The 26,627-nt window shown below is 28.2% G+C and overlaps 2 protein-coding genes across 2 annotated transcripts in view; both read right to left on the bottom strand.

Annotated features, from left to right (window-relative positions):
• LOC113384900 (protein unzipped) overlaps positions 1-26,627 on the bottom strand; it is a 258,922-nt gene that overhangs the window by 76,490 nt on the left and 155,805 nt on the right. The gene's annotated exons all lie outside the window — the stretch shown is intronic.
• LOC113384898 (zinc finger BED domain-containing protein 5-like) lies at positions 13,039-14,514 on the bottom strand. Its single transcript, XM_026622671.1, has one exon. The coding sequence runs from the start codon at positions 14,512-14,514 to the stop codon at positions 13,039-13,041; it is 1,476 nt and encodes a 491-aa protein (XP_026478456.1).

The raw sequence follows: 26,627 nt of genomic DNA, 5'->3' as shown, positions 1-26,627 counted from the left end.
GGTGAAAATCTACCGAGCCGTTTTCTTGTAATTAACTGTTGAAACAAAAATTGAAGCCGATTTTTATGGAACTTTTTTTGACGATATATATCATGGTCTTAGAACTCACTGAAATATTACGGCCTTACGACAAGTAGTTTAATTTTTAAAATTCATCAAAGTTTGAGAAAGTGAGTAGTTTTTTTGGCGTTTGTTAAAATATAAATTAGACGATTTACTTGGCATAACAATAAAGTAGGTACTTGGTCTTAATTAACACACTAAAGACTAAACCATTAAAGTCCTACGGAAACTGGTAAAATTATACAAATTATTGATTTGTGAAAACTTGGTTTTAGAAACTACTCCGAGTTAACATGTTCGTTCGTTTTCAATGATGTGTAATAAATCCACTCGGAATACCTTTAATCACTCATAAATTAATTTATTTTTTATTGATTAAGTCGATTATTTACACATTTTGGGAAGTTCATGCAACTTGCCTCAAGGCAAAATACCAATACTGACTGGTAATGTTTTCGTTCTTGTAGATAAACATAGATCAAGATCGTCGCCCAAATATTAGCACTTATATTATATTAGATCTATAAAATGCGACGATGACATTCACAGTATTTATAATAATTATTTGAAAATATTTAGAATAATTGTTATTACATTTTGACAAATTCTTATTGAAGATAAATTATTTTTATTTCGCAAATGTTTAATTACTGTACGAAAAGTTCCAGCAATTTGCCTTAAGGCACAAAGGGGGTTTACAAAAAAAAACTATATTTAATGCTTACTGATATTTGAAGTTAACATAAATCTTTAATAAAACGAATTAATACGTTATTTTTGCTCTGTTTATACATTCAAATGACACAGTGCATGGATTGATGTCATCTGAATTATTTTTCACTAAGACTAATCAAAATTAATTGACTGGAACATCCGGTTTATAAAAATAAATACTACGTATTATATGTGTTTCCGTATTGTGTGGGCATCGATGTAATTGAATTTTGGACGATTTCGTTGGGTCATACCCCTATACCGCGGTACACGTACTAAATATTATGAAATATTACGAATAAATTACGAGTATATTTGGCGAAATTCGTGATGATATACACAGAAAGGAATGATGTTAAAAATTCATGGATGTGTAAGCAATCATAAGAGTGTTATTTGTAAAAAAGAATAAAATATAATAAATATAATTATTTATATATGTATAACTAAACTATAATACAGTTTGATTTGCTCTCTATTTGTTTAGTAATCAATTTCTTTAGTTTATTTAAATGTTTAATACTTTTTTGAAAGTTAGATTTAACAGTAAAGTTAATTAATTATTATATTTATGATAAATAAACTAGTGGTGCATGGTATCGCGCCTTAAGACAAATAGCTGGAACTTTCAATACCGTTTTTTATTAAATTTTATTCTGCAATCTGTATATATCATTAAATTAAGCAAAAATTGCTGACAAATATATGATAAAACTAGTTGGTTTAGTATTTAGCCTTGAGGCAAGTTACATGTTTAAATAATTGACTTAATCAATAAAAAATAAATTAATTTATGAGTGATTAAAAGTATTCCGAGAGGATTTATTATACATAATTGAAAACGAACGAACGCTTTGAAAACGGCTGGGCCGATATCAAAAATTTAAAAGCCATTCGATGTATCTCGACGAAAATTATTGTTTGTCAGTTTTGTGCGACGACCGGCGAAGCCGTTTCTTTATAAATCGCAGAAAAGTAAAAAAAAAATCGTCTACGTTTTAGCCCGCTATACCGTCTACCGTTGTTTTGGCATTTGTCAAAATTAGACCTTTGATTGACATTTCTCAAAAACGCCTGAACCGATTTCAGAAATTTAAAAGCCATTTGATGTGTCTCAATGAGGACTATCGTTTGTCAGTTTTATGAGACGGTCTGCCGAGCCGTTTCTTTGTAATTTGAAAAAAAGTGTTAAACTTTTCGTCCACATTTAACCTCAAACTACCGAACCAATTTTAAAAAATCAAAACCTCTTCGAAAGATATTAGTTGGGAATGATACTGATTAGTTTTAGGTAAAAATATAACGAGCCGTTTTCTCGTAATTAACTGTTGAAAAAAAAATTGAAGCCGATTTTCATGGAACTTTTTTGGCGATATATATCATAGTCTTATAGAACTCCTGAAATATTGCGGCCTTACGACAAGTAATTTAATTTGAAAAATTCATCAAAGTTTGAGAAAATGAGTAGCTTTTTTGACGATTGTTAAAATTAAAATTAGACAATTTACTTGGTATAACGATAGAGTACTTGGTCTTAATGAACATACTAAACCATTAAAGTCCTATGGAAACTGGTTCAATTATAAAAATTATTGATTTTTGAAAATTTGCTTTTAGAAAATATTCCAAGTTAACGTGTTCGTTCGTTTTCAATTAAGTGTTATGAATCCACTCGGAATACTTTTAATCACTCATAAATTAATTTTTTTTATTGATTGAGTCGATTATTTATGCATATCGGGAAGTTCATGTAACTTGCCTCAAGGCAAAATACCAATTTCTCAACTTCTCATTCCCAAAATCCGACAATTACAAATTTAAATAAATATATATATATATTATATATTTAAATTTAAATAGAGATTAAGTATTTCAATATAGGAATAGACTTAAGGAATAAAATAGATTATTTAACAATAATTATGAATAAACATGAAAATTGCAAAATTTTAGTATTGGCAGAAACTTGGATATACCAAGAAGAAAAACTTCAATTTAAAAAACTTTAGAGGTATTTACAACTGCAGCGAAAAGAAAAGAGGAGGAGGAATAGCGATATTTATAAGAAATGAACTAAACTGTACTGTCATAGAAAATAATAATAAAAATAACATAAACCTATGGAAATAGAAGTAACAAATTCGAACCCTGTTATAAAGTTTATAGTTATTTACAACCCGCCGAATAATAATAAACAAGATCTAATAAATTTAATAGAACAAAAAGGAAGAAACCGGTAAAAATACAATAAAATAGGTGATATGAATTTAGATTTAATTCCGAACAATAATATATCAAATAATTACAAAGATATACAGATATCAGGATACAAAATAATAAATAATATAGATAGCCAATATGCTACAAGGGACACTCAGAACACTAAATCCATAATTGACCATGTCATATCTAATTATAAGAAAAAGATTAATAAAGAAATGGAAGACACAGAAATATCTGATCACAAAATCATAACAGTATTTATACAAAATACACCGAGAATAAAACCAAAAATGCATAAAATAACTAGATATAGCATAGATTTAGAAGGACTAGAAAAGACAATAGATTGTAAGTTAAACTGTAAAATAGAGGATTTAATAAAAATTATACAGGATGCAGCAAAAGAAAATAAGATCAAAGAAACAATAAGAGCCAGAGAAGATACCTGGATAACAGAAGAAATTTTAACTTAATGAAATACAGAAACAAATTTTACAATATTTTAGAGAAATCAACATCGTGATCAACAACAAAGTGATCAACAAAATAAAAAGACTATACTATTCAGAAGAAACAAAAAATGTGAAAGTGACTCTCGAAAAATATGGAAACTAATAAATAAAACATTAGGAGGAGAAAAAATAAAAATGAATATAAAGAAAATATTGAAAAAATACAACATAAGGATAAAAATATATTTCTTACAGAAAAGGAAGACATTAAGGAGTATCTCAACAAACATTTTGCTGAGATAGGTATGAAACTACAAAAAGAATGAATCATTGCAACTATAAACCATCAATACACAGACCTAAAAACAAAATCCAAATTTTTAATTAACAGATGCGAAAGAAATAAAAAAATGTTGAAAATCTGAAAAATAACGCTGCGTCTGGGGAAGACAAGATAACAGCAAGAATCACTAAAAAAATAATAAATCTAATAGCTCCACTACTTGCTGTTTTAATAAATAGATACATATAATGTGGTGTATTTCCATCGTGCCTCAAAATGCTACAATAAAACCAATTTTTAAAACAGGAAACAAAACAGATCTAAATAACTACAGACCCATAACAATAACAAACACATTCTTCAAACATTTATGGAAACGTAATAAAATAAAGATTAAGTAATCTTTCTCATTAAAAAAATTGACGAAAATCAATATAGTTTTTTACCTTCATCAAATACTCGTGGTGCATTGATGGATTTAACTAATACCATAAGTGAGCACCTTGAGGAGAATAAGCATACAGTAGCGATATTCATAGACTTAAAAAAAGCTTTTGATACGGTGGATCATAATACATTAATTATGAAACTAATAGAGCTGGGATTAGAAGGTTTGTCACTTAGCATTATCAAAGATTTCCTATCAGAGAGGAGATAAGTAAGGACCATGGTTGATAACGTGGCAAGTGACAGACGAAAAGTAAATTGTGGAGTCCCACAAGGCTCAGTTTTAAGACCTTTATTGTATCTCATCTATACAAACAATCTTCAAGAGACAAAATTAATGAGAAAACACATCCTATACGCCGACGATACTGCCATAGTCTATGCAGACAAAGACGAAAAAATATTAGAAGAAATTATTAACAAAGACATGAAATTATATTCTGAATGGCTAATTGAAAAAAAATTAACGGTTAACATTGGAAAAACTAAGTATATATACATTTTGAACAAAAAAAATGTAAGCAAATTACTAAAATAAACATTAAAATAAATAATACAGAAATAGATGAAGTGGAATATATAAAATACTTGGGCCTTATAATACACGAAAAGCTAACATGGACAAAATATATAAATGAAATTAAAAAGAAGATAACGGCATTAACAGAAGCTTTAAAAAGGATCCATTCTTTCGGAAAAAAATAAGATATTGATTTTGAAAGCGCATATAATACCCATAATTTTATATGGAATAAATACTTGGAGTCAAACAACTAAAGCTAACTTAAATATGGGTCATTCTTTTACAAACCGGACACTAATTAACCTTGATATTTTAGAATTGTCTGAAAATTTGTTTACAAATACTATTCATAAAATCATTTGACACGTATTTCAGGATTTTGCTGAAAAAATATTTTAGCAAAACATATTTCAATAGTAAATATTTACTATTGAAATATGGATTTTTTGCTCAATTTCTATGAACATCATCTGCGGTAAATTATATATCTCCAAATGTGCTGATCCGATCAGTATTATTTTTTTATTATTACACTCATATTGAAGTGAACTTTGTAATGATTGAAAAATTTTTTTTTGTTTTTGCAATTTTCTTAACAATAACAACCCTTAAATATTTACAAAGGTTTTACTCGGCCTTTACCCGAATTGAATCGATCCAAAAAAAAACATATATTTTCTTTTTTTCTCTGCAACAAAATTCTTTTTACAATTTGTTGGAGGATTTGTTACATCGAAAGATAATAAATATTTTCCAGCGCGAGCCGCGCTTTTCACGTCGTGGACCTCAAAGACTTGTACTTATTTGTCGCTTTCGAATGACAATCATATTGTTTTTCGGTTGAAAAATATTTTATAATTTCGCTTCTGGCGAAAAATGAACATATAGTCAAAACAAACATTAGGGGAGAGCGGAGCTTGAAAGTTTGCGGGTAAAAAGATCCACTGCCAATATCTCAATAACAAGTAAAGTTAGAAATTTTTTAACAACAATATTTGATTGTAGAGAAATATTTAAGTTGGCTTCAACCCTTTCTGATATAATCGCTATTAAAGCTTACATGTGGGTGGGGTAAACAGACTCAACCACACCTTCATACTGGCCTAGGTGTAAATAATAAGGAAATAGTAAATAAAAAATTAAATTAAGTTAGAAAAAAGCTATTTTACAATAGATATATTGATATATATATATATATATATATATATATATATATAATTATATATAAATTAATAGTTAATTAACTCTCTTGATAAATATTTCTGACAAAGCATCAGACCAAAGGCATATCTGGTATTTTCTTTATAAAAATATACGAATAAAATTTTTATTTTACATTGGCTATATAATTTAGCAATTATTACGTAAAATTCTATTAAAATTAAAAATAAGTCGATCCCTTTTTATCCAGGCTATGGAGTAAAGACGGAAAATAACGAATTTAAAAAAAGTGACTGAAAAACATTTTTTTATTATTAGAAAAATCTAATTGAACAATTCGTCTACATTCAAATATTGTTGTTAAAAAATTTCTAACTTTACTTGTTTTTGAGATATTGTATGTGGATCTTTTTACCCACGAACTTTTAAGCTCCGCTCTTCCCTAATGTTTTTTTTTCGACTATATGTTCATTTTTCGCCAGAAGCGAAATTATAAAATATTTTTCAACCGAAAAACAATATGATTGTCATTCGAAAGCGACAAATAAGTACAAGTCTTTGAGGTCCACGACGTGAAAAGCGCGGCTCGCGCTTGAAAATATTTAATATCTTTCGATGTAACAAATCCTCCAACAAATTGTAAAAATAATTTTGTTGCAGAGAAAACAAGAAAATATATGTTTTTTTTTGGATCGATTCAATTCGGGTAAAGGCCGAGTAAAACCTTTGTAAATATTTAAGGGTTGTTATTGTTAAGAAAATTGCAAAAACAAAAAAAAAATTTTTAATCATTACAAAGTTCACTTCAATATGAGTGTAATAAAAAAAATAATACTGATCGGATCAGCACATTCGGAGATATATAATTTACCGCAGATGATGTTCATAGAAATTGAGCAAAAAATCCATATTTCAATTGTAAATATTTACGTAAAAAAATTTTTTTCAGCAAAATCCTGAAATACGTGTCAAATGATTTTATAAATAGTATCTGTAAACAAATTTTCAGACAATTCTAAAATGTCAAGGTTAATTAGTGTCCGGTTTGTAAAAGAATGACCCATATACTGAGAATAGTGAACAAAGCCATAAAAATATCATATAATTTTCCACACTTAACACCCACGAAATACTTCACTTAATATAATAAAAAAAACATTCACTAAACAATATAATAAAAATAGAGAACTGCAAATTAATACACAAAATGAATTATAATAGAATTAAAACAAGTACAAAAATAGGCACAAATCAAGATATACACGAACACTATACTAGACAACACAACAATTTTCACATTGAACACAATAGAAAGAAGGAATTGAGAGGAAATGTCATATGGAGCGATAGTCTTCTATATCTTATATATAAAAATGGAGCTGTCTTTCAAATGTCCGAATAAAACTCGAAAAGGGCTGAATGGATTTGGCCAGTCTTAGTCTTGAAAAATTTGTGCCAATCCAGAGATTGTCCAAAAGGTGAGATACTATTTCAAATCCACGTAGAAACTTTACATTGTTAATTTGAAAATTTTAGTAGAAGCATAATTTGAATAAAACAATGGACGGTGGCTAATAATTGAAATGTCAAACTATTTTGACAGATGATGTTCAATTGCATTTAATTAGATGCTTTACGTGAATATTATTTAATTATGATAAGTAGGTTTGTTTGTAGTTTTATTTATATATAAAAACGTTAGTAAACGGGCCGCAAGTGTTACTAGAAACTAAATATCAACTTTTTTGAAATGTTAATATGAAAATGCATTTTTTGGCATATTTTTCTCAAACACGATGTTCTGATAGATCTCATTTGTATAATTATATACTCATTAGTATGTATTTATAAAACATTTTCTAGGTTATATTATTTTTTATTTAAGTTATTTAAATTCAAAACCTAAATTTGGTATCGATCAAGGAGACATTTTGCCGAATAACATTTTCCAGTTATAATTTCGTAGAATTTATCGAAGATTAGATAGTAATATATGAAGGTCCGGGGTTAAAAAGGTCCACCAGCGATGAGCAAAAACCAGTAAAGTTAAGCATTGTTTAACAACAATATTTGAAAGTAGAGGGAAAAAGATACATAACCAGCTATAACCTTGATTTTTATGACTTTGCTATCTGGAGATAAACTGTAATCTTTGAAAATTCATAATAAAAGTATTTTCTTCCGTTGTCAGTTTTTTAGCATTGGTTAAAAGTGTAATTATTTTGTAAAATACCTTTAAAATTAAAATAAGACATTCAACCTGTTTGCCATCTGGCCGTTCCAAGTTAGGGTAAATGGGGTAAAAAGGTCTAGATAACAATTTTTTGAAAGACAGCAAAAAAAGCACATTTCTACAATGATGAAGTAGCTGGCAGTTTTACTGAACGTAGTCAGATAATTGTTCGTTTGAAATGTGTTATTTGTGATATGATTGGTTTGCTTTTCATAATATAGTTTATATATGCTTCAAAGTGCCTCGCCCTGCTCTGCTCTATACTTTTTATTAAATTTACTTCAATTCATCGAATGTTACTTGAAACTTTTCAAAAAGCAGGTTAAAGAAGAAATACCTAATTCATTTTCTACCTCTCCTCGCAGAAATTTGAAAACTTTGTATTAGCTCAGTAGTATTATTTACAATTATACACAAAATCCTGAATCAAAAAAGAATCTGACAAACTTGAAACGTAATCAATATGTTGAAAGACCAAAAATGACTTGGATTGGATTATACCATGTTTTCTATAGAAAGGGTATAAAACTTCCAGTTTGATTGTATTGATAAAATATAGACAAACTAATGGGGTTTATAGCATTCAAACAACACATCCGTATACACTTAAAGTATTAATATTTTTGATTCTCTAAAAATTGTTTAGAATATACCTTACTTAGCAAAACAACGTTTGCCGGGTCAGCTAGTATATATATAAAAATAAGTCGGGTTTTCCTTCCTGACGAAATAACTCCAAAACCGATTTCGACAATTTTCCATTCGTTGGAAAGGTCTCGGGCTCCGCAAGGTTTATAGCTAAGAAAATTAGTGGTGCATGGCATCGTGCCCTAATGCAAATTGCTGGAACTTCACGCACCGTAATTAAAAATTCGAGTAATAAAAATAATTAATAATTGTTTTAAATAATTTCAAATAGATTATCTTCTATATATATAAAAATAAGTCGGGTTTTCCTTCCTGACGAAATAACTCCAGAACGCACGAACCGATTTCGACAATTTTGCATTCGTTGGAAAGGATTCGGGCTCCGCAAAGTTTATAGCTAAGAAAATTAGTTGTGCATGGCATCGTGCCTTAATGCAAGCTGGTGGAACTTCACGCACCGTAATTAAAAATTCGAGTAATGACAATAGTGAGAATTATCAGAATTATGCTTGGTTAAGTCAACGAGCAATTCGTGCCGCAAAGAATAATGATGTACACGCACTGAATATCACCATTCAATCAAAAATTGCTGGCGATTTTGTGACATACCAATGATTCCGACTGGTCTTCCGTTTGACTTCAAAAGATTGCAATTTCCAGTTCGCCTTGCGTTTGCAATAACAAGTCGCAAGGCCAATCGCTTAGTGTTTGCGGAATAAATTTCAAATAGATTATTTAGAAAATCGTTGTTTTTCACATGGGCAGTTATACGTTGCCTATTCACGAGTTGGAAAACCATCCGCTTTGTTTGTGTTAAGGTCAGACCAAAAAACAAAAATTGTGGTTTATCAAAGGGTACTTCAATGAAACGGATTCACTTTCATTTAGTTAGAGAAGTTCAACTAAAAAACACTTCATTTTTGTAATCGAACTAAATTCATTACTGTGGTATAATAAAATCAAATTTTTCCTTTTCAAATATAAAACAAACAACAAATTTCTTCATCTTTCTCACGAAACCATCTGGTGGCGAAACGGAGTTGCTAGTATATATATATATATATATATATATATATATATATACATATGATTTAAATATCGCTGGTTAGGAATTGAAAATTAATGATACTAATAGAAAACCTTCACAGCCAACTTGAATCGAATACATTTTTAAGTAAAATCATCACTTGATTACTTATGATAAATTTTATAAATTTAATCTGAACTTTAATTTAATGTTTTTTTTATTTTTTTAATTTAAGTAAATTTTGATCAATAGTATTGATTAATAAAACCACTGTAAAGCAGCAAAATATTTTTGATGGCAAAACAACGTTTGCCGGGTCAGCTAGTAAAATATATAATGAATTGCCAAACGATATTAAGGTGACTAATGATGACGATAAATTTAAATGAAAAATAAAGAAATATTATAAGGAAATCGAAGATTGAATAGATATTTTTATCATAATAAATATTTTGATATGTATATATAAAATATCCCTAGTAGAAACGAATCGTGGCGCAATATTGTACTTTTTATGGGCTCTATATTGTTTACCAATATTGCTATAATATTATTCTGTTAACATTTTCCCATATAAATCCAATATTAAAAACAATATAGGCCCCATACAAAACCAATATTGATAAACAATATTAAAATCCCATTCAAAACTAATATAAGTCCAATATTGAAAACCAATATAAGATTAATATAAATAAACAATATTTACCCTACATAAAAAACCAATATAATCTCAATATAAATAAACAATATTTACCCCAAATTCAAAATTATTATTTAACCCACATTTAAAAATATTATTTAGTTTATATAGAAAAACAGTATTTAACTCATTGATAATAAAAGTTTATTTATTCTAAATGAATACATACATTTTTAAATAGTTTATGTATTGAATCTTAATAATTTTATTAACAATTTACACATTATTTTATGATAATAAGATATAGAACAATCAAAATATTTTCAGTCATTATAATAATTTGGAGGATTTTAATGGTAAATCATAATCTCATCTTTGTTAATCCTATCGCCTTAATTGTCTATTTATAAGTATTTTAATTAGTGATGGAAATTCTTATATTATTTGGATATCTTCACACATTTTTTAACATTTTCTTGCATTCGATCACGATTACACCTGAAATAAGATAAAATATATTAATATTTTATAGCAATACTTCTGGAATATATTGATTTTATAAACTCATCATAAATTCAATTACTTAGCTTTTAATAAAGAAAACATTTCTGGCATTGTAGTTTATTGAAAACTACTATTTTCTAGAACTCGATCACAGTTAAATCTGAAATAATTAAAAATACAGTAAATATAAAATTTTAACATTAATTTAAAACAGTACAATTATAATTTTAAATTAAAACAAAAAACTGTTGATGGAAATACTAATATCAAATATTCAAAAGCGATAATAAATTATTGAAAAGTCTGCATTTAATAAGTTTGTTAATATTTTTATTACCTTTTATCAAATCCATTTTTGCTATGTGATAGTTTTTATATTACAGCTGATTTTACATCCATTTCAATTTAGTCAATCTAGAATATATAAATTACATCATTGTTTACTAAATATGTATGTTGTTTATATAATATAAGTAATGAATATACTTACGTACCTTAAACATAAAACTCAAAATTATGTTAATTAACCGCTTGATTTTAATTATAAACTGTTCACAAAATATGTTTTTAGCCAATTATCATTTGATATCATAGATCATTTTATTTTTCACTAAATATTCACATTTTTCCAGACCAACTATATATTAGGAATATATTTTAATATTATAATAATTTCTAAATTCAACAAGAATTGCTAAATGCACTGCGTAACGAATTTCATACTATTGAAAAATGCGAGGTTCTGCGCTTTGTTCGATGGTGATGTGGTAGACTTAGAGCATTGTTAATCAAAGGGCGGTTCTAACATATTTTTATGTATTTTTATGTTTTTGTATCATTTTATGTTACAAAGTATACGCTCATTAATTTGTCGTGATTAGTTTATTCAGTGTAGTAGTCAGTAAAGTATATCCATAACTCCCTTTTCATTCATTTCAATATGAGAGAGTTAGTAAATTGCATAATCAGTGAAACGTTACTTAGAAAATATTCAAAACAAAATTAATAAAATTGCTATTAATTATCATTATATCAAATATGTTTACATTTAGAAAATTTTTAATGTTTATATTTATTATTAATTTTTTTTGCTGAATTTATTAAATAAATTTTATCTTCACAAAACATAATAATATTTCACTTATTTTATTCTACGTTATGGGCTTATGGATTCTTTCCTTCTTCAAGAACTAACCAACAAGCATTTTTTATAATCACACTATTTACTATGTACACAGTAATAAATTTAAAGAAGACTTCTTTTGCCTTTAAATAATTTTTTTAATTAAACTTTTACTCTTAAATAACATTAATGTAAATAATAAACTAGTATAGTAATATAAATAATAATTGCTATTAAAAATGCAAGAATATATAATTAAAACAAAAGTGCAATGATATAATATTAGTTCATAAAATACGTATAAAATAAGTTCGGCCATAACTGACATATAGTTAGGTAGTCTTCTAGATTCTAGAGCAGCGGTTTCCAACCTTTTTTTCCTTGCGCCCCCCTTTTGAAAGAAAAAAATATTGCGCCCCCCCCTAATTTTTTTAACAATTTAATTTAAATATACTTAATTGAAATTATGATTTATTCAATCTCGTACCAAATAATGCACAATATACATACATACAAAAATAAACATACAAAAATATACATACAAACATAACTATGGATTATAGGAAAAAAATAATTTTAAATTTAATAAAAACAAATGATATAATATTTCACACAATATTAAAAAATTAATGCGACGGTTGAGCTTGTTTTTCAGCACAAATTTTCTCAAACCGCGGCTCCATTGTAGAAATCGCTGTTCTCAGTTCCTTTTCTATCACTAAACGAGATCGGTACTTTTTTTTAATACTGCTACTGCAGAAAAACCAGTTTCACATTAGTAGGATGTCACAAATGGTAATAAAATTTCTAAGGCTTTATTTGTCAAAGTTGGAAAATCGTCCTTTACTTGTAACCAAAACTTAACAATATTCTTTTCGTCCTGAAACATCTGCTTCAATGTGCTATCACTAGATAAATCAATTATCATTTCCTGCTCTGCCGTTGGAAGTCCAAAATTATCATATTTATCAATAACAAATGGATTTCTAATCCATTAATCTTTGAAGTAATGCGCAAATTGGTTCCTTAAACTAGTCATATGATTGATAATAAGATCTTTACTTGCTTCTATTTCATCATCAGTAACACATGTAGTTTTAAAAGAAGGAAACATATCAAAGTTATTACTTTTCATACTAGCTATCCACAGCTCTATTTTTTTCATAAACGCCGTAATCTTGTCCTTTTGAACAAAAGCATGAATTTGAGTTCCTTGCATTGATTTATTTAAATCACTTAGTCTTTTAAAAATGTCAACTAGATACGCAAATTTTGCGAGAAACTTCGTGTCATAAAATATGTCTGCTTCATCTCTTTTATTATCAGCAAGAAAAATGGCAATTTCTTTTTTGAGCTCAAACACCCTTTGAAGTACTTTAGCACGAGAAAGCCAACGTGCTTCACAATAATGAAGTAGTGCTTTGTATTCTGAGCCCATGTCATCACACAATTTTCCAAAAAGCCTTTCTCTTAATGGACTATTTTCGATAAAATTAACAACTTTTATTATAATTTCAAATACTTCAAGTAATTCTTCACCCATATTTCTTGCAACAAGAGATTGCCTATGAATCATACAATGCGTCCAAACTGCACGAGGAGCCACTTTTCGAACTAGGGCCTGCAGACCAGCATTTTTTCCTGCCATAGATGGAGCTCCATCAGTGCACAGTCCAACACAGTTCTCCCATAAAATACCATTTTCAATAAAAAAGTTATCAATCATATTAAAAATTTCACTCGCCGTAGCTTTGCCTTCAATTGCCTTACAGAATAACAACTCTTCTCTAATATCATTTTCCATAACATATCTTATATATGTTATTAAGTGTGCATCCTTAGCAACATCGGTAGCCTCATCTACTTGCAACGCGAAAGAAGATAATTTAATTTTTTCTATCAACTGATCGCAAAGATCATCAGATATATCTGATATTCGTCTTCCCACCGTATTATCTGCCAGCGGAATGCTTTTAATTTGATCAGCATATGATTCACCAAACATCGTAGCTATTATGTCAATAGCTGCTGGTAGTACTAAAGTTTCTCCTATTGAATGGGGTTTTTTGCATTTAGCAATTCTATACGAAACTTTGTATGACGCAAGTAACGCTTTTTGTGATACAGACAAAGCTTTTGAAAACGATTCTTTCTGTTTATTTAAGTTATCTAATTTTCTTTGGAAAAATTCTTTTGTTTTGCCAACATGATCGGCGTGCACTTTTTCCAGATGTCGTTTTAATTTACTTGGTTTCATGCTATCTGAGGCCAAAGTATTCATACACAGCAAACACATTGGTCGTTCTTGACCATTAATGATCTTATACGTAAATCCCAATGATAAGTACATTGGATCATATTTTCTATGTTTAGTTTTACTATTTTGTGAAGAAACATTTCCATTATTTTCACCACCCTTTTCTTCTGCTTCATTAAATTTTCTTTTCAACCAAGTCACGTATTTATCCATTACAAACGGTTTTTATAACAAATCAAAGAAAATCACTTTTTCACTACTTTTCACAATAATTCCTGGCTAATAATGTGCTAAAACTAAAGCTATAAATTTTAACTCAATAATAATTTAGAAATGATTTTTTCTATATATCAACGCGTGTATCTCCAGCACAACTAATGAACCAATTCGATTTATAGATAACAGAATAAAAAGGATGCTTTTGTTTATTTACTTAAGTTAGTCTCGAGTAAGCACGTGAATATTCGATATGATCCGAGTGTTTATCTTTTGTTTATAGGCCTACAGCTCACTCAACTACAAACGCAGAAACGAAATATTTTGAATGCACCAAAAGTATAGTATATTCATGCTTTTACATTTGTCCTGACAAAATTGCAGCGAAAATTGTAGATTACTTGCATACATTTTGCTGATTTGTTTTTGACACTTACTCAGCATTTAACAACCATATTTTTGAAAGAGCTTCGCGCTCCCCCCTGGGACGGCACCGCGCCCCACCAGGGGGGCGCGCCCCACAGGTTGGAAATTGCTGTTCTAGAGTCTAGAAACACCGAGGACGAAGGACAACGATTCGTACGAAGGACCGTACACGAAGCGAGATAGCCTTATACAAATATCGGTTATATGAAAGAAAGAAGAGACATTCTCAAAAACCAGATGTTCATACATAGCCATATGCATGTTAATAGTGCAATTTCAGAATATTTTTATTCTATAGGAATAAATATAAAACGTCTATATTTATAAATATAAATCGATATATTAACAGATTTTACAGATGATAATAGATTTAAATAATAATAATACACACCAAACAAGAAAAAAACAAATTTAAGCAAGTCATGTGACTAACTACAAAATTTCATTATTTAACATTTATTTTATTCGAAGTTTTGATTTCTTTTTATCAAACATTTTGTTTAATTTTTCTTTCTCAGTGCGGTACATACTGACATTATTTAAGTTTGTTAATTATTCTGGTACTTTTGTACTACTATAATCTTGTATAATTTTATTTTTGTTTTGTTTACTGAATGATGACATACTTACAATGTCGTTAAATAATATAGTTAATAAATAAATACAATATAGTTAAATTATTTATTGCTTTTTTAACTTCTCCTAGGGTATTTATAGTAATGAGACGAAAATCGAAAATGAAGATTTTTGCATATCTTCACGTTTAATAATGGATTTAATTAATTTAGCTTTAATAAATTAATTCTGATCAAAAATATGTTTTTTAAGAGTCGCCATTGATGTTTTTGGTGCTAATTGATGATTTAAAATTGATTATTTTCTTGACCAATGTTAATGTTACTTATTTCCCAAGTTCGATAATAAAGAAAAAATAAATGTGAACATAATATTTACAATTTATATTGAATTCATATAAAATTTATATCAAACTGTTAATTACAATCGAGCTGATCAATGATTAGCTATGTATTAGCTAAGATATTATCAATGAGTTAAATTCTGTTTTTTATATGAATTAAATAATATTTTTAAATGTGGATTAAATAATAATTTTGAATTTGGGGTAAATATTGTTTATTCATATTAATCTTATATTGATTTTCAATATTGAGCTTATATTAGTTTTGAATGGGATTTTAATATTGTTTATCAATATATTATATGGAGCCCATATTGGTTTTAATATTGACACTTACACAAAGGCATTAATGTAAAAAAATGTATCAAACTATTAATTACGATCGAGCATATGACCTTTTAAAAGCTTTAATCATGTTTTTGGTGATAATCAATTTTTTAAAGTTAATTTTTTTCGTAACCCTTATAAAGACCACATATTTCCCAAGTTCAATAATACTGAAGAAACGAATCGTGGTTGCCCAGAAAAAAATGCATAACCCCCACATTTGAAATTTATATTTAATTTATAAAAAAAATGTATCAAACTATTAATTGCGATCGAGCATATGACTTTTTAAAAGCTTTAATCATGATTTTGGTGCTAACTAATTATTTAAAATTAATTTTTTTCGTAACCCTTATAAAGACCACATATTTCCCAAGTTCGATAATACTAAAGAAACGAATCGTGGTTGCCCAGAAAAAAATGCATAATCCCCACATTTAAAATTTATATTGAATTTAAAAGAAATATGTATCAAACTATTAATTGCGATCGAGCATATGACATTTTAAAAGCTTTAATCATAATTTTGGTGCTAATTAATTATTTAAAGTTAATTTTTTTCGTGACCCTTATGAATACCATGTATTTCCCAAGTTCGATAATACTGAAGAAACAAATCGTGGTTGCCCAGAAAAAAAATGCATAACCCCCACATTTAAAATTTATATTGAATTTAAAAGAAATATGTATCAAACTATTAATTGCGATCGAGCATATGACTTTTTAAAAGCTTTAATCATAATTTTGGTGCTAATTAATTATTTAAAGTTAATTTTTTTCGTAACCCTTATAAAGACCACATATTTCCCAAGTTCGATAATACTGAAGAAACGAATCGTGGTTGCCCAGAAAAAAAATGCATAACCCCCACATTTGAAATTTATATTTAATTTATAAGAAATATGTATCAAACTATTAATTGCGATTGAGCATATGATTTTTTAAAAGCTTTAATCAAGATTTTGGTGCTAATTAATTATTAAAAGTTAATTTTTTTCGTGACTTTATAAATACCATGTATTTCCCAAGTTCGATAATACTAGAGAAACGAATCTTGGTCGCCCAGAAAAAAAATGCATGAAACCCACATTTAAAATTTATATTGAATTTATAAGAAAAATGTATCAAACTATTAATTGCGATCGAGCATATGACTTTTTAAAAGCCTTAATCATGATTTTGGGGCTGATTAATTATTTAAAGTTAATTTTTTTCGTAACCCTTATAAATACCATGTATTTCCCAAGTTCGATAATACTGAAAAAACGAATCTTGGTCGCCCAGAAAAAAAATGCATGAAACCCACATTTCAAAATTATGTATAATTTGTGTAAACATAAAATTAGAGGCGTAAATCAGATGGGAAACATGTTTATTATTTGTAATAAACCATATAAAACACTTTTCCGATGAATGTTCCAAATTTTCCATAATTTTGAAAACAAATATTGTCCGGTCCATCTAAAGACAAGATTCGAATATTGCGCCACGATATTTTACCCCTCTAGCCACGATACATTTCTACTAGGGATGAAAATTGTTTCATAATCTTTCATACCAAATACCTGTCTGACTGAGATATGAAAATATTATATAAATAAATAAATAAATAAAAAATAATAATAATAATAATTCGACAGTCTCTATTTTGTAAAACAAAAATTTTTAACTTGTCCCAGTTCATACATTTACAATATTATTTTAGATTAATATGCATGTTATGTTTGGAGGGCTAAAAAGGATATGGTCTGGTTTCTTCAGTATCTTTTACAAATAAAACTTAATGACACTTTGTTTTGTTTTATTTTAAAAATCTTTAAAATAATAACTTGTAAAAAATATAGTAAAAATATCGTTTATCTTTTTACGGCCTTTCAAAAATAGCATAAAATTCATGCTTCTACTCCACAATACCCCCTGAAAAACCACTTTTATTATCATTACATGCATTCATAAGTTAATCTTGTTTTATTAGTAATAAAATTGTAAATAATTTTATATATTTCAATATTATTGCTGGCAATCAAAATTTGTAAATTTATTGAAAAACGATCCCCGTCTCATAATAATAACAATATTTATGTTTGCTTCTCATAATAAACGTTAATTTATTTAGGACATAAAATAAACATTCGTTATTCAATATTAAGATAATTTTACTAGCATATTTTGATAATGATAAATGCAATTACTTTTTTAACAAGATAAAGAAAATTTATTTTTGTCAGCAATGATTTTATTAATTTACCATTTAGCTGAAAAAAAAAGTAAATTAAATGATATTTTGAACATTTGTCCACGTAGATATACTGAAGTACTGTCCTTCAATCCGTTGGACTAGTCATAAAACCAAATCATACAAAAAAATGAAACAACCCCCATGATTGAAAGTTACATAATATAAAACATATCAATTAAGGGGGTGAATGTTTTTACTATCCAATTTTTTACCACTTGTTTATTAATATTATTAAAATACAAAACAAAAATTAAAAAATAATAAGTTGAAAATTGTAAAAACTGGCAGATGATGAAGTGGGTGGTCTCATAAAGTTGGCACCTCAGTCTTGACATGATTTCAGCCCTCCTAGCCATCGGAAATGCAGAAAAATACAAAGATTATTAATCTACAATGATGTCGCAATCGCCCGAACTAGCGATGAGTGTAAATTTTTTTTTTACAAATTGGCGACTGTTTGAAAAAAAAGTGCTTTTTTTTAAAAAAATAGTAAAAATTGGAATTTGGAGATAATCCTAGTTCGGGCTATATATAGGTCTATAAACAAGATTCTCTGAACATTTCAAGTGAATCGGTCGATTAAAACTCGAGAAATCGTGTCAACAGTACTGAAAAAGTCTGTTCTGAGAAAAACGCATTTAAAGTTTTGCGTGAAGCCAAACCAGTATGGAGACCGAGTCAGTAATATGCCTATATCTCCGAAAATAATTCAAATTTTCAAAAACCTTCTCGTTCTCTAACCACATTCTTAGATAGTTAAACTTTGAAAATATGGAATACCTCCTAAAGCAATCAATAGCCTTAAGAATATAATATAACAATATAAAAAACTTATTTTTTTAAACAAAGTGAACCAGAAATAAATTGAACTATGTAATCACATTTATTCTTATGATTATTAAGTCACCTGACCGACTAGTGTAGTTATAAATTTCTTCTTTAAAATCAGTCAAAAATGTTAACTAATGATTACCAGTTCACTAATCAGTCACAATATTGTAGTAACCATGAATCAATACCGAGATCTAGTCAGAATCATCATTACCGCATGTTCCTTGGCACTTTATTCATTTTACGCCATCCCTACTTTCAGAATATGAGCTTCCACAAACCGGACAGAACCTTTCTTTTCTTGTATTGCTTTTGCCTTTCCCATTTTCTTTCGTATCTTGTTTTAGTCAGTTTGATATTTCTTTACATATTTAGCCTTTTAAGCGAAAAGACATAAAAAACTTGTCAGAAGCGTCCCGAATAAATTTGTTACAACTGTATCCAACACACACTTTTGGAGATAAATTATCATTATAATGAAGCTAAATTATGTACGCAAAAACTCACTTTCGACTCTTTAGAAACAATGCAGTCTATTAATCATGTTAATCGGTCGAATCGGTCTGAATGAAAGCAATAATGGAAATTTGTTCAAATAAACTTACTACATCTTTCTGCCGTTCGACCCTTTGTCAAAATCAGTATAGTTTATCTGTTATAAAGACTGTCACTACCATACCCTTGAACAACCATACCGAATCTCCCCTACAGTTTATAAGAATATCGATTAATTCATATCGATTTCTTCCATATTAATAGCTAAACTTTCAAACATATTTTATTCTCTATATAATTATTTTTTATTTTCTAGGACAACATTTCAAACCTTTTCAGTTTGAAAAACAATTGAAAGTTTAAATTTATTTATGTGACTTTAAGAGGAAATTTAATCATAACGCTACGCCACTATTCTATATAATCACCACCAAAATATATTATGTTTTAATTCAAAATACATATTTGCAATAAATATAAATGCATGTAAAATATATAAAATTATAAATGCCTGTCAACTTATTATAGGTCGTATACCTCTATAGCGTAGCGCAATGAGTAATATGAAATTATGCAAAAAGTTACATAATACGGCAAACGATGCGTTATGACATGCGAAATGGAAAATATTATTTTACATCATGAGTATCTTTAAATCGTGTAATTATCTATAATTTAAACACTTGCGTAAATACTTTGAATGCAATTTGTATCTTTTTATGTGGGGATTAGACATATCGTTTAAATATTATCAATATATTCCTTGAGTAGACTTGTATAAAATATATACTAATAGAGGCCAAGCAAGTAATTAAAAGTTTATGAACCTAATATTTACGGCTAAATACTAATATATATTTTACCGATCTTTAATCTTCAGACGGCTAACACGTACGATCAAGCAGTAATTTTCAAATATTAATCAATCCACATTTGCACAGTGATTCAAAGTGTACGTGATTATCGAAGCTATTTAAAAATGTTTTATTTTTAATGAGGTTCCTTAATATCAGAACCGCATTATAGTTTTAAAAAATCGGAGAAATTATTGTTTTTAATACTTTGGAATAATACTAATAAAATAACTAAAAAGTTTTAAAAGAGTCATTAAATGAACTTACGTCGAGTGTCTCAATAAAGATAAATCAGGAAAATCTGAAAATATATTCGGAAATTATAACTTCAAATAAATTTACAAGTTTTACTACTGCAAATTTATTAAAATTAATTATAGGGGGAATACGGACAAAATACGGTATATATGGACAAAATGATAGTGGCCATTTTCAAAAATTAGCTAATTTTATTAACATTGCCGCATGAAGAAAGCAATAATTACAATGCTGTCAGATGTTGATCGTCATTGTCTCAGTCTTGTCTCAGTAATCAGTTTAAACGTGTTCCTCGCAATCAAAAGTTTATTTTGAGGATGCTGTTTCATGTTTTTTGGAGATTTATAAGTTGTTATTTGTAATTACTTTTATTAATGCTATGTTATAGTTAAGGTTTATTAATAATATGTTTTATTAATATTTTGTAAGAGGACCGAACGAATTTTGTGAACCGTTTTTTTTAAAAAATGTATTTCTGTATGCCCTTACCTTATATATCATTTTGTCTGTACTTTATGGACAAAATGGTTTTTGTAATTAGTTGCATTTTTCCTTCAACAAATATGTATGTTATCATAGTTTCAACTTAATTAAAAGACTATGCAACAGGTAGTCAAGAAATCTAAGATGAGTAATTCGTACTGTGCTACCTGTTACTATTAATATATGAAATATTATCTATAATATAATGTAAACGAATTAAATAGTGTATTATATGTTTTATGTATTTCAATTAATAATTAGGTGTAGTGTTCTCTTTCGTAATCGAAAGTAAAATTATTAGTTTTTCCATGTACAACCTTAATTTTCAATTAAAGCACTCTTCCTGCTTATGGTAATCAGTTAATCCACATCTGGTGGAAATAAACGTGGGCTTGTAATGTTGACTTCGTTATTCTATGTGACATCATTCCAGAGCGATTTTGTTTATACAGAATGTAGTGAGATAAGGCGACTTTGTTTATGAATAATTACGATATACTTCAGAAACAATAAGAGGCTTATCTTTCAAATAAGCTTTTCAACGCCCAGCAATAAGCACGAACAAATATTTAACTTGAGAAAATATAACAATAAAAGTAAATATTAAATTTTCTTAGGAACAATGTGTTTGTGTAACATAGCAAGAGATATTTGAATAGTATATAGTTTTTAAAATCATATTATTGATATTGAATTCATTGAAATAATAAGAGATATGGCGTCAGTATAATTTTGAGAAAAAATAATAAAATTCTAATTCATTATTATTGATTAACAAAAAGAGTATAACATACCTATAGCTCCTTATACATAATTGAACAGCAATCAGAATAAAAACTAGGTGTAAGTGGCATTTTGTCTTAAGACAAATGCATAAACTTTTCGATATGTGCAAATAAAAATTTAAATTGTATGTGATCTACATGTCAAGGCCTTTTTGTCTACTTTTATACCTTCTTACTTGTCTACATAATTACCTTTCCACCTGCCTACCTGTCAATCCGTCAACATGTCTACCTATCTATATGTCATTCTTCCTATTTGCCTACTTGTCTACCTTTTTATTTGTTCACTTGTCTACCTCACACCTGTCTACCTATCATCTGTATTTCAATATTTTTACAAGTACAAGAATCAATAATAATGATTTTATAATAATCATTTCGGATCACCAAATATCAATTTTATAACTTTTAACTCTGTAACTCCGAAATTCCTGGACCTGCATTCGCAAACTTATAATAAATTTTTCACTCCGACAATACAAGTAAAATGCTGTCTTTCAAACACGGCCATTTTTTGCACTCTTCGCGACAAGACTCTCCTTTGCCAAAAACTAATCAGCCGTCAATAGGAATCGAATGTTTTTTAAATCATTCAATTCGTTTGAGCGGTGCTACCAAGAACTTTGATGAAAATTTGTATTTGCACGATATACATACTCTAAACACAGACATTTTTTTTTATTTATTTAATTTATTCTGCAATCTGTTTTACATATTCATTAACATTAAGCAGAGAAAACACAGACATGAATCAATTTTTTCTATGGTATGCCGGAATGTTAAGAAACCTCTGATACGTAAATTTTAATTGTTTGCGACACTTACTCTACAAAGTTCATCTAAATTATATAAATTTATTCAAAATACATAGCTTCAAATAAATATAGTTTAACTACTGCAAAGTGATCAAAATTTAATAAGCAGTTGTGATACAGATTCCTAAACCTAGTTTTTCTAGAAGGAAACCCACTGATGAACCATACTCTTTATCATGATATCATATTATATATATATATATATATATATATATATATATATATATATATATCTTATATATAAAATTCTTCTGTAACAATGTAAGTTTCATTAATCCTCCTAAACTATAATTCGGATTTTCATGAATCTTCCTCAAGTTTGTTCGGGAAATTTTCTAGAATGTTTTGATTCATAGAAATATAGTTAGATTGTAGAAATAAATGGAAACTAGCTGTAAGTGGAATTCTGTCTTAAGGCAATTAAGGCATCGTGCCTTAAGGCAAATTGCTGGAACTTTCCGTACCAAATATTATTATTTTTTTAAAAACGATTAACATTTTTGAAAAAAATTTACTTCGAAAAAATAAGATTTTTGACAAACAATTAGACAAAAAATTACTTTTTTTTTGAAAAAAAAATTTTTTTTATTTATTTATTTTTTTTAATTTTTTTTTTTTTGAAAAAAACTGTTTTCTTTATTTTGACATATTTTGAAAGATCTAAACTTTTTTTCAAATCAATCGCACTGCTTTAACTGCATAAAGACGAAATATCAAACCGCGTAAGCGCTGCGTCGACGTCTAACGCGTAAACATTGGTACGAAACCCATAGGAATGTAAACCAAAATTATACTTATTGTTAAAATCTCTATAAAATATCTGATAATTTGATGTGCATATGTCTAATGATCATTTTTGACAGCCAAATGGCATTTTTTTTTACTTTTTTCATTAGATCTCCGAAACCGCTAGACCTGCCTTTATGAAAATTTGATCGGTTCTTCATCTTGTGAATACAAGTAAAATGTTTTTTGAATTATTAAAATCGGACGCTCCGTTCTCTTAAAAACTGAGTTACCGTTTTCGGCACTTTTTGCCCCGTATCTTCGGAACGACTAGGCCTGACTTTGCCAAAAACTAATCAGCACGTCTCCTTATCAATACGAATCGAATGTTTTTTGAATTATTCAAATCGGTTGATCGGTGTTCCCGAAATCGTCGACGAAAATTTGTATCCGCACATACATACACACACGCACACACACACACACACACATACATCCATTTTTTCTAAGGTATGCCAAAAGATTCAGAAACCTTTGAAACGTCGAGAAATGCAAACATTCTCATTTTCGATTTTTTTGCGATTACTATAACTTGCCCTACGGGAAGTTAAAAATTACAAAAAAACGCTTATCATTGTTTGACCTTTAAAATATTTAAGACATGGTTTGGCATTAAAAACAAATGATAACTGTCATTTGCCAAACATTTCTATTCACTTATTGGCTAAGGCAATATTAAAATATAATAAATTCATGATTAAAAGTAAAGAAAATGTAATGTCTACATTATTATTGTCGAAAAGCAGCTGAGATGTGCCATAATTAAAATAATATAAGATGCAAATAATATAACATGCGTCTGACAGTCTGCGCATGCGACTGACGTGCACGGCGAATCGTGTTCTCAACGTACTTTGCAAACAGATTCGCCGTACGAATTCGTGCAAAGGAGACGAGCCATAAGTGATTGCGCTCAAAAATATTCAATTTGTGGTCGTTTTGACTTACTATACTTAGTCACAATACAAAAAAAATTACTTATTCAAAAAATTATTTAGAAGTTTTATTGTGTCAAAAATTCATATGGTTGGCATTTTGTACGGAATATTTACTCAATGGAGCGCTTTGGGTCTGAACTTTTTTTTTACTGTTTTCCAATTCGTTTGGAGTTTTGGAATTAGGCTCATTTACTCTCAAGTTCAAAAGTGAAAACAATTTAGACTGCTTTGCACTACCCGGGGGGATGCCATTTCTTTTCAGTGGTGTAATAACGTTGAGTGTGGATAAAAAAACTAATTATATGAGAAAAATGTTTAATAATGTTTTTCAAAAAAGCAAATACTTTTCAAGTTACTGGCTACTGAAAATTTGTTTTTTTTGCGTTTTTCATCGTTTTTTGCTAATATCTTCAAAAAAATACATTTTAACGAAAATTATGTAATGAACAAAATTATATCAATAAAAATCCCAATAAATCGCTATTTTACAGTGTTTTAGGAACAATATTAAGTTAATTATGAAAATGGATTTTTATAGTTCTCCAAATAAGCTTTAAAAGAAGTACTTCTGCGTGTAAAATGAGTGAGCGATCATGCAATTAAAAGACGCATGCCATGATTTTTTTTTCATTTAAATCAAATAGTTTATGAGTGCCATTTCCACCAAAATTAAAAATAATCGTTTTCCATCTAGAATTACCTTGGTTGGAGAGATCTTGATAGATTCTAGAAAATACCATAACATTAGTACAAACGATTTTCAAAAAACTCATGATTTCATAAAAAAAATCCATTTAAAAAAAAACAATTTCTCATTATGATATTCCTGAAAGAATGCGTATGAAAGTATATATATGAAAATTTAAGGTATTTTTCAGACTAATTATTGCTTTTTATTATTTTTGTTACACAAATATTGATAGAGTTCTAATTGTTTAAAGATGCGCGGCTGTCCAACCGGAGTGTCTTTCGAGCCCTTTAACCCTTCGCCGTTTCAAAATAAGAGAAGTCACGGTAAAATTTATGATAGAGAAAGTTGTAGCTCATTTAATCACCTTTAAAATATCATATTACAAGTTATGATATAATCAGAATTAAAAGAGTTGTTTTTTGTTGAAGTTGTAAACTCAAGGACCAGATAGAATTAGTGGCTCTATCGACAGTTTTAAAATGTAAATATTGATTAATAACAAGTAGATTTACACTTATTTATTTGTAGAATATAATTCACACTGTTTGTATGATATAGTTTAGTATTGAAAAAATATTGGAGTATTTGAATGTGGATAGCTTGGCGACCGGGTTAAGACTATATTGTGCCGCCTTCAGGTACCTAGCAAGGACCCTTCGTAGTTGAATCTTGAGTTGCGAACTTTCCAAGCGTCGTTGCAAATGTACTATTTTCTTAGAAAAATGAGTGCAGCGTTGTCACATCTAATTGGCGTGAACAAGGGTTATAATCCAATTATTGCGGGGGGTGGTGACGAAATGCAAATTGTTTTCACTTCTGAACTTAAGATTAAGATTAATTAGGGCATACGCTTTTTTTCCTCTCCATTTACTACAATAATTTTGTTGATAGTGGGTTGAATAGAGCACATGTGAACAAAATTTGACAAATTAATTCACTTCAAATATGAACTTTTATTTTGGGTAGAAAAATCCAAGGTGATATTGACCGCGCATGCTATATATTAATTTTTTCTGAATTTGTTATACTTTTTAAAAGATTTCAATTTTCAACACGTGTATCTATGCTATGACAATAAATACATCACAAAGGCAGACGATGATTTTTGTGTGATAAATTTGGAAAATCAATGTTTTAGCCGTAAATAAACAAAAAATCATTCATTTAAACATCCACATCTAGAGGTATGTCTAAAAATATTGTATAACCCTTAAATTCAATGAAATAAATTGAGCTATTGGAAATAAATTTGTTCTATAAATC

Source organism: Ctenocephalides felis, unplaced genomic scaffold, assembly GCF_003426905.1.
Source record: "Ctenocephalides felis isolate EL2017-DRISC unplaced genomic scaffold, ASM342690v1 CF-g0.4_SCAFFOLD_03571, whole genome shotgun sequence".
Classification (NCBI taxonomy): Eukaryota; Metazoa; Arthropoda; class Insecta; order Siphonaptera; family Pulicidae; genus Ctenocephalides; species Ctenocephalides felis.
Note: the sequence above shows the minus strand (reverse complement) of the source record. Positions and strands in the feature narration are given on the sequence as shown.

What these genes read in the sequence shown, in the direction of transcription:
- LOC113384898 (XM_026622671.1), bottom strand. Translation starts at nt 14,514, where the DNA reads ATGGATAAATACGTGACTTGGTTGAAAAGAAAATTTAATGAAGCAGAA.